The 10071-nt window shown below is 51.2% G+C and overlaps 1 protein-coding gene across 1 annotated transcript in view; it reads left to right on the forward strand.

Moving 5' to 3' along the window:
- LOC140428868 (translocating chain-associated membrane protein 2-like) overlaps window positions 1-10071 on the forward strand; it is a 52613-nt gene that overhangs the window by 26098 nt on the left and 16444 nt on the right. Inside the window, exons 3-6 of the mRNA XM_072515522.1 lie at window positions 6688-6797; window positions 7329-7445; window positions 8569-8627; window positions 8911-8995. Coding sequence (XP_072371623.1) covers window positions 6688-6797; window positions 7329-7445; window positions 8569-8627; window positions 8911-8995 — 371 coding nt within the window. The remainder of the gene's footprint in view (window positions 1-6687; window positions 6798-7328; window positions 7446-8568; window positions 8628-8910; window positions 8996-10071) is intronic.

The following is a 10071-nucleotide window of genomic DNA, read 5'->3' on the forward strand; positions in this document are numbered from 1 at the left end:
GAAAAAGCCTCCGACTGTTCACCCTATCTATACGCCTCATAATTTTATAAACTTCTATCAGGTCGCCCCTCAGCCTGCGTCTCTCGAGGGAGAACAATCCCAGTTTATTCAGTCTCTCCTCAGAGCTAATACCCTCCATACCAGGCAACATCCTGGTAAACCTTTTCTGTACTCTCTCCAAAGCCTCCACGTCCTTCTGGTAGTGCGGTGACCAGAATTGGACACAGTATTCCAAATGTGGCCTAACCAACGTTTTATATAACTGTAACAGTTTTCAAGCTTTTATATTCGATACCCTGTCCTATGAAGGCAAGCATGCCGTATGCTTTCTTTACCACCATTTCCACCTGTGCTGCCACTTTTAAGGATCTGTGGACCTGCACACCCAGATCTCTCTGTGTCTCTGCTCCTGATGGTTCTGCCATTTATTTTATAGCTCCCACCGGAACTGGATCTACCAAAATGCATCACCTCGCATTTGTCCGGGTTAAATTCCATCTGCCATTTCTCTGCCCAATATTGCAGCCTATCTATATCCTGTTGTATTCTCTGACAATCTTCATCACCATCCGCAACTCCTGCAATCTTGTATCATCCGCAAACTTGCGAATCAGACCCGCTACGTTTTCTTCCAAGTCATTTATATATATTACAAAGAGCAGAGGTCCCAGAACTGATCCCTGCGGAACACCGCTAGTTACAGACCTCCATTCGGAAAAACACCCTTCCACTGCTACCCTCTGTCTTCTAGGCCAAGCCAGTTCTGGATCCATCCAGCTAGTTCACCCCTGACCCCAAGTGATCTAATCTTTTGCACCAGCTGTCATGAGGGACCTTATCAAATGCTTTACTAAAATCCATGTAGACAACCTCCACAGCCCTTCCCTCATCAATCATTTTTGTCACCTCCTCAAAAAATTCAATCAAATTAGTGAGGCATGACCTCCTCGTACAAAACCGTACTGTCTGTCGCTAATAAGACCATTCACTTCCAAATGTGCACAGATCCTAGCTCTGAGAATCTTTTCCAACAATTTCACTATCACTGACGCCAAGCTCACTGGCCTATAATTCCCGGATTATCCTTGCAACCCTTCTTAAATAACGGGACAACATTGGCTATCCTCCAATCCTCTGGGATCTCACCTGTGGCCAATGAGGACACAAAGATTTCTGTCAGAGGCCCAGTGATTTCATCTCTTGCCTCCCTCAGTAATCTGGGATAAATGCCATCTGGCCCTGGGGATTTGTCTACCTTAATGCTTTTTAACACACCTAACACTTCCTCCCTCGTAATAACCACCTGTTCTAAAGTGTTTACACGTCCCTCTGATACTTCACCAATCAACCTGTCCCTCTCCTTTGTGAATACCGATGCAAAGTGCTCATTAAGGATCTCACTTACTTCCTCTGGTTCTACACAATTTCCCTCCTTTGCCCTTGAGTGGACCAACTCTTTTTTTTAATAAATAATTTTATTGAGGTATTTTTGGCATATAAAACAATGACATTGTAGTACTGTACAAAAGGAAACGCAAATAACACATAGTGCAAACCACGACTCCATTCGCACAAGGACCTGACTAAACCACCCCCACGCTACACTACCCTAGCCCCCCCCTGCTGACGATTAATTCTCCGCGAAGAAGTCAATGACACTGGCTGCCACCTCCGGGCGAACCCTAACAGTGACCCTCTCAAGGCAAACTTGACCTTTTCTAGACCGAGAAAACTCGCCATGTCCGATAGCTATGCTTCGATCTTCGGGGGCTTTGAGTACCAACACTTTCTCTAGCTACCCGCTTGTTCCTAATATACATATGAAATGCCTTGTGATTCTCCTTAATCCTGTCTGCCAAGGACATTGCGTGACTCACCTGAGGAAGGAGCTGTGCTCCAAAAGCTAGTGATTCCATACAATTTTGTTGGACTTTAACCTGGTGCTCACCCCAGTCCAACGCCGGCATCTCCACATCATGAGGCATTATGGGTGGAGTTCAGGAATAACAAGGGTGAAATACAATGTTGGGAGTGTGCTGTAGACCTCCCAGCAGCCCACAGGAGGCAGATACTGAAAGGGTGTGAAAAAAGCAGGGTAGTTATGATGGGCGACTTTAATTTCCCCATATTAATAATAATAATCACTTATTGTCACAAGTAGGCTTCAATGAAGTTACTGCAAAAAGCCCCTAGTCGCCACATTCCGGCGCCTGTTCGGGGAGGCCGGTACGGGATTTGAACACGCGCCGCTGGCCTTGTTCTGCATTACAAGCCAGCTGTTTAGCTCACTGTGCTAAACCAGCAGTTCTGGTCACCGCATTATCTGAAGAATGTGGAAGCTTTGGAAAGAGTGCAAAGAAGGTTCACCCGGATGTCGCCTGGTCTCGAGGGTGTTGGTTATTAGAAGAGGTTGCATTAAACCATAAGACGTAGGAGCAGAATTAGGCCACTCGGCCCATTGAGTCTGCTCCGCCATTCAATCATGTCTAATATGTTTCTCATCCCCATTCTCCTGCCTTCTCCCCATAACCCCTGATCCCCTTATTAATCAAGAACCTATCTATCTCTTTCTTAAAGACACTCAGTGATTTGACCTCCACAGCCTTCTGCGGCAAAGAGTTCCACAGATTCACCACCCTCTGGCTGAAGAAATTCCTCCTCATCTCGGTTTTAAAGGATCGTCCCTTTAGTCTGAGATTGTGTCCTCTGCTTCTAGTTTTTCCCACAAGTGGAAACATCCTCTCCACGTCCACTCTATCCAGGCCTCGCAGTATCCTGTAAGTTTCAATAAGATCCCCCCTCATCCTTCTAAACTCCAACGAGTACAGACCCAGAGTCCTCAACCATTCCTCATACGACAAGCTCTTCATTCCAGGGATCATTCTTGTGAACCTCCTCTGGACCCTTTCCAAGGCCAGCACATCCTTCCTTCGATACGGGGCCCAAAACTGCTCACAATATTCCAAATGGGGTCTGACCAGAGCCTTATACAGCCTCAGAAGTACATCCCTGGTCTTGTATTCTAGCCCACTCGACATGAATGCTAACATTGCATTTGCCTTCCTAACTGCTGACTGAACCTACACATTAACCTTAAGAGAATCGTGAACAAGGACTCCCAAGTCCCTTTGTGCTTCTGATTTCCTAAGCATTTATCCATTTAGAAAATAGTCTGTGCCTAAAATCCTCCTTCCAAAGTGCAGAACCTCACACTTTTCCACATAGTATTCCATCTGCCACTTCATTGCCCACTCTCCTAGCCTGTCCAAATCCTTCTGCAGCCCCCCTGCTTCCTCAATACTACCTGTCCCTCTACAGATCTTTGTATCATCTGCAAACTTAGCAACAGTGCCTTCAGTTCCGTCTTCCAGATCATTAATGTATATTGTGAAAAGTTGTGGTCCCAGCACCGACCCCTGAGGCACACCACTAGTCACCAGCTGCCATCCTGAAAAAGACCCCTTTATCCCCACTCTCTGCCTTCTGCCAGTCAGCCAATCCTCTATCCATGCCAGGATCTTACCCTGAACACCATGGGCTCTTAACTTATTTAACAGTCTCCTGTGCGGCACCTTGTCAAAGGCCTTCTGGAAATCTAAATAAATCACATCCACTGGTTCTTCTTTGTCTAACTTCCTTGTTACCTCCTCAAAGAACTCTAACAGATTTGTCAGACACGACCTCCCTTTGACGAAGCCGTGCTGACTCAGTCCTATTTTACCATGCACTTCCAAGTACTCCGCAATCTCATCTTTAATAACAGACTCTAAAATCTTACCAATGACTGAAGTCAGGCTAACCGGCCGATAATTTCCCGTCTTCTGCCTCCCTCCCTTCTTAAACAATGGTGTTACATTAGCCACCTTCCAGTCCTCTGGGACTCTTCCTGCCTCCAGTGATTCCTGAAAGATCATCACCAATGCCTCCACAATCTCCTCAGCTATCTCTTTTAGGTCCCTGGGGTGTAGTCCATCTGGTCCAGGTGATTTATCCACCTTCAGACCTTTCAGTTTCCCCAGAACCTTCTCCTTAGTAATGGTCACTGCACTCACCTCTGCCCCCTGGCTCTCCTGGAACTCTGGCATCCCACTGGTATCTTCCACCGTGAAGACTGATGCAAAGTAACTATTCAGTTCATCTGCCATTTCTTTGTTTCCTATTATTACTTCTCCAGCCAGATTTTCCAGTGGTGCAATGTCTATTTTTGCCTCTCTCTTACCTTTTATATATTGAAAAAAACCTCTTCCTATCTTCCTTTATATTACTAGCTAACTTGCACTCGTACTTCATCTTCTCCCCCCTTATTGCTTTTTTAGTTGCCCACTGCTCTCAATCCTCTGACTTCCCACTAATACTCGCCACTTTGTCTGTTTTTTCTTTAGCTTTTATGCTGTCCTTGACTTCCCTCGTCAGCCATGGATGCCTTGTCCTCCTCTTAGCATGTTTCCTCCTCCTTGGGATGAATTTCTGTTGTGCCTCCCGAATAACCCCCAAAACTCCTGCCATTGCTGTTCCACTGTCTTCCCTGTTAGGCTCCTTTTCAATCAACTCTGGCCAGCTCCTCCCTCATGTCTTTGTAGTTCCCCTTATTTAATTGTAATACCGTTACATCTGATTGCAGCTTCTCCCTCTCAAACTGCAGGGTAAATTCTATCATATTGTGGTCACTACTCCCTAAGGGTTCCTTCACCCTAATCAAGTCTGCCTCATTTCACATCACCAAATCCAGAATTGCCTGTTCCCTAGTCGGCTCTGTCACAAGCTGCTCCAAAAAACCATCTCTCAGACATTCCACAAATTCCTTTTCTTGGGATCCACTCCCACCCTGATTTTCCCAGTCCACCTGCATATTTTAGTCCCCCATGATTATTGTAAAGTTGCCTTTTTTACAGCCTTTTCTATCTCCTGATTTATTTTCTGCCCCACATCCTGACTACTGCTAGGGGGCCTGTACATAACTCCCATCAGGGTCTTTTTACCTTTGTGATTCCACAACTCTACCCACAGAGATTCTGTGCCTTCTGATCCTATATCGCTCCTTGCTATCGATTTAACTTCATTCCTTACTCACAATGCAACCCCGCCCCCTTTGCCCATCTGTCTGTCCTTTTGATAGGACATGTATCCTTGGATATTTAGATCCCAGCCCTGATCCCCTTGCAGCCACGTCTCTGCGATGCCCACAACATCGTACCGGCCAATTTCAATGTGCGCAGCAATGTCAGTGACCTTGTCTTATGTTGTGTTATGCTCTTGACGCAGCATAAGCTGCTTCCTTGATGTGTACTCTGACAAAGGAAGGTTCAGACTTGGAGATAGCTTTAACACGTTTATTAGACTATTAACAATTCTCCTACTTGGATTCGACGCTACTGTTAATCCTGCTACAGCTACTCAGACTGACTAACCAGTCTGCTACAATCCACGTGGTGGGTGTGGTGTTAAATCAACCCTGTGTCTGTACTCACTGTCTCCACTGGAAAGAGACTGAGCATGTGTGCTGTGTCCTTTTATATGGGTTGGTGTAATGCCCTCCTGTGGTAGTGTCACCTCTGTCTGTGTGTGTGTGTGTATCGTGACTGCCCGTTGATCGTGTCCTATCTTACTGACCTATTGGTTGACTGTCTGTGTGTCATGTCTCTCGTGCTCCCTCTAGTGTCTAGCTAGGTGTAGTGTATGTACATTAACCCCTTGTGTACTTACAGTGATGTATATCACCACACCGTATACTGTGTGCATTTAGGTACAACACCCTCAGTCCTGCATTGACCACCTTCCTTCTCACACTTATCACCATTTTTGCTCTGCCTGAGGGCGATGTTTTGTTTTTGTTCTGTTATTAAACCTTCTAAGCTCACATTTGATAAATTCTTGATTTCTCGAGGAATTAAGGGCTATGGAGAGAGAGCGTGTAAATGGAGTTGAAATCAGCCATGATTGAATGTTGGAGTGTACTCGATGGGCCGAATGGCCTTACTTCCGCTCCTATGTCTTAAGGTCTTATTCTGGTTCCCACCTAGGATTGTTTTCACTGGAAAGACGGAGGCTGAGGGGAGGCCTGAAGGAGGTCTACAAAATTATGAAAGGCACAGACAGGGTGGATAGTCAGAGGCTTTTTCCCAGCGTGGAAGTGTCAGTTACACAGGGCACAGGCTGGTTTAGCACAGTGGGCTAGACAGCTGGTTTGTGATGCCGAACAAGGCCAGCAGTGCGGGTTCAATTCTCGTACCAGCTGAGAATTCTGAATTCTCCCTCGGTGTACCCGAACAGGCGCCGGAATGTGGCGACGAGGGGATTTCCACAGTAACGTCATTGCAGTGTTAATGTAAACCTACTTGTGACAATAAAGATTATTTATTTATTACGATAAAGATTCAAACTTCTCCACTGCCCTCGGGGCCCCCTTCCTGGACCTACCGAGGCTGGGGGGTGGTTCCTGTTCAGGGGAAGCCCCACCATAAAGAGGCAGCTGATATTCCGGGGAGGATCTGGGAAACGGTCCGGTCCTGATCCCGGCTGGGGTTATAAGAGAGCTGGTTTGGAGAGAGAGGTGTTGAGGGATGGCTGGGTAACGAGGTTGAGAAGAAAGGGCTGGGGTAAACATTATATCAACAAAAGAGCAGTGAATTCTCCCGAGTTCTGAGCTATTGTTCGCTGTGTTTCCAACCTTGTTTCTCTCTCTCTCAGACGGGGATGTGGTCTATTATCTGTATGGAAGCTGCGACTTTGTCACCATCTTGTTCTACATCTGTATCACAATTATCTTCCATGCTGTGGTCCAGGAATACGGCCTCGATGTGAGTAACTGGGGAGTGGGTCCGAGTCGGGAGGGGGAGGGGAGAGGGAGGGAGGGAACGGAGGAGGGGGAAAGGGATTGGAGGAGGAAAGAGAGGAAGGGAATGGAGGAGGGGGACAGGGAGAGGAGGGGGAGGGAGGGAACGGAGGGGGAGGGAGGGAACGGAGGGGGAGAGAGGGAGGGAACGGAGGGGGAGGGGAGGAAACGGAGGAGGGGGAAAGGGGAGAGGGAGGTTGGGAGAGGGAGGAGGGTTGAGGACAGATGGGAAGGGGTAGAGTGGACGGATTATTCAAACTGGCCAAAGGGGTAGGCGTTATTTGTGAATTCTCTATAAATTGTGTTTAATTAGACCCCAGTTGAGGGCATTAAAAGAAGTTTCACTTGAGCAGCTGCAAAGAGACATGTTGTGGAAGTTTGCTGTGGAGTTAGGAGTTGTGATAACTCTGTGATAAACATTAGACTGAGTAAAGATTGGCTCCAGTTCCATCCTTCACGTTGCAGAATAAACAGGGTTCAATTCCTTATCTTTCAGAAATTAAATAAACGGCTACATCTGTCAAAGATCAAACACGGCAAACTGAACGAGTCGGGTCAGCTGATTGTCCTTCACCTCACCTCCGCAATCTGGGCTTCTGTCATCATTGTGACGGTGAGTCAGCATTGCATTCTCCATCCAGCACCTCACCCGGGCTCGCGACGGCCTGCAAAGGCCACGACCCCCTCCCCTCCCCCGACCCCCCCCCCTCCCCCGACCCCCCCTCCCCCTCCCGACCCCCCCTCCCCTCCCCCGACCCCCCCCCCCCTCCCCCGACCCCCCCCTCCCCTCCCGACCCCCCCTCCCCTCCCGACCCCCCCCTCCCCTTGCGACCCCTCCCCCCTCCCTCTTGCGACCCCTTCCCCTCCCGCGACCCCCCTCCCCTCCCGCGACCCCCTCCCCTCCCGCGACCCCCTCCCCTCCCGCGACCCCCTCCCCTCCCGCGACCCCCTCCCCTCCCGCGACCCCCTCCCCTCCCCCGACCCCCTCCCCTCCCCCGACCCCCTCCCCTCCCCCGACCCCCTCCCCTCCCCCGACCCCCTCCCCTCCCCCGACCCCCTCCCCTCCCCCGACCCCCTCCCCTCCCCCGACCCCCTCCCCTCCCCCGACCCCCTCCCCTCCCCGACCCCCTCCCCTCCCCCGACCCCCTCCCCTCCCCCGACCCCCTCCCCTCCCCCGACCCCCTCCCCTCCCCCGACCCCCTCCCCTCCCCCGACCCCCTCCCCTCCCCCGACCCCCTCCCCTCCCCCGACCCCCTCCCCTCCCCCGACCCCCTCCCCTCCCCCGACCCCCTCCCCTCCCCGACCCCCTCCCCTCACTCCCTCCCCCCCTCTCCACGCTCCCTCCCCCCCCTCTCCACGCTCCCTCCCCCCCCTCTCCTCGCTCCCCCCCTCTCCTCGCTCCCCCCCTCTCCTCGCTCGCTCCCCCCCTCTCCTCGCTCCCCCCCCCTCTCCTCGCTCCCCCCCCCTCCTCGCTCCCCCCCCCTCTCCTCGCTCCCCCCCCCCTCTCCTCGCTCCCCCCCCCTCCTCGCTCCCCCCCCTCTCCTCGCTCCCCCCCCTCTCCTCGCTCCCCCCCCCTCTCCTCGCTCCCCCCCCCTCTCCTCGCTCCCCCCCCCTCTCCTCGCTCCCCCCCCCTCTCCTCGCTCTCCCCCCCTCTCCTCGCTCCCTCCCCCGCCTCCCGTGGCACAGCCACATAGTCAGTGCTGGGTGGGGCTGTAATATAATGTGTGTCTTTACAGGAAGGCTACGTGACCAATCCGAGCTGTCTCTGGGAGAAGTACCCTCACACCGACCTCTCGTAAGTCCTGGCAAATATTCCTGTTCCACTGCTCCACCACCATCCCCCCCTGGTCGAACAGCTCAGACGTTGCTGGTGTTTCAGTGCGAGCTGAGGCTCTGTTTGGCTGCTGAGGGGGCTGTACACCGCGGGGTGGGAAAGGGGGTGTCGGTGATTGGGTGGGTGGGGGGGGGGTTTGATGAGTTGGGGTGGGGGTGCTGGACGGGGAGGGTTGATGGGAGAAGAGGGGGGGTTGACGGGGAGGGGGGGGAATGAGTGCTGATATTTCTCTGTTTTTCACCAGTTTCCAGGTAAAGTTTTTCTACCTGTGTCATCTCGCCTACTGGACACACTCACTGCCAGAGCTTTACTTCCAGAGGGTGCGGAAAGTAAGTGGCATCAAGTTCCAGACTGTACCTGTCCTGGAGTGTTTGATGGGGACAGTGTAGAGGGAGCTTTACTCTGTATCTAACCCCGTGCTGTACCTGTCCTGGGAGTGTTTGATGGGGACAGTGTAGAGGGAGCTTTACTCTGTATCAAACCCCGTGCTGTACCTGTCCTGGGAGTGTTTGATGGGGACAGTGTAGAGGGAGCTTTACTCTGTATCTAACCCCGTGCTGTACCTGTCCTGGGAGTGTTTGATGGGGACAGTGTAGAGGGAGCTTTACTCTGTATCTAACCCCGTGCTGTACCTGTCCTGGGAGTGTTTGATGGGGACAGTGTAGAGGGAGCTTTACTCGGTATCTCACCCCGTGCTGTACCTGTCCTGGGAGTGTTTGATTGGGACAGTGTAGAGGGAGCTTTACTCTGTATCTAACCCCGTGCTGTACCTGTCCTGGGAGTGTTTGATGGGGACAGTGTAAAGGGAGCTTTACTCTGTATCAACCCCGTGCTGTACCTGTCCTTGTTGTTTGATGGGGACAGTGTAGAGGGAGCTTTACTCTGTATCTAACCCCGTGCTGTTCCTGTCCTGGGAGTGTTTGATGGGAACAGTGTAGAGGGAGCTTTACTCTGTATCTAACCCTGTGCTACACATGTCCTGGGAGTATTTGTTAGGGACAGTGTAGAGGGAGCTTTGCTCTGTACCTAACCCAGTGCTGTACCTGTTCCAGGAATGTTTGATGGGGACAGTGTAGAGGGAGCTTTACTCTGTATCTAACCCCGTGCTGTACCTGTCCTGGGAGTGTTTGATAGGGACAGTGTAGAGTGAGCTTTACTCTGTATCTAACCCCGTGCTGTACCTGTCCTGGGAGTGTTTGATGAGGACAGTGTAGAGGGAGCTTTGCTCTGTATCTAACCCCGTGCTGTACCTGTCCTGGGAGTGTATGATGGGGACAGTGTAGAGTGAGCTTTACTCTGTATCTAACCCCGTGCTGTACCTGTCCTGGGAGTGTTTGATGGGGACAGTGTAGAGGGAGCTTTACTCTGTATCTAACCCCGTGCTGTACCTGTCCTGGGAGTGTAT

Source organism: Scyliorhinus torazame, chromosome 1 (assembly GCF_047496885.1).
Source record: "Scyliorhinus torazame isolate Kashiwa2021f chromosome 1, sScyTor2.1, whole genome shotgun sequence".
NCBI lineage: Eukaryota > Metazoa > Chordata > Chondrichthyes > Carcharhiniformes > Scyliorhinidae > Scyliorhinus > Scyliorhinus torazame.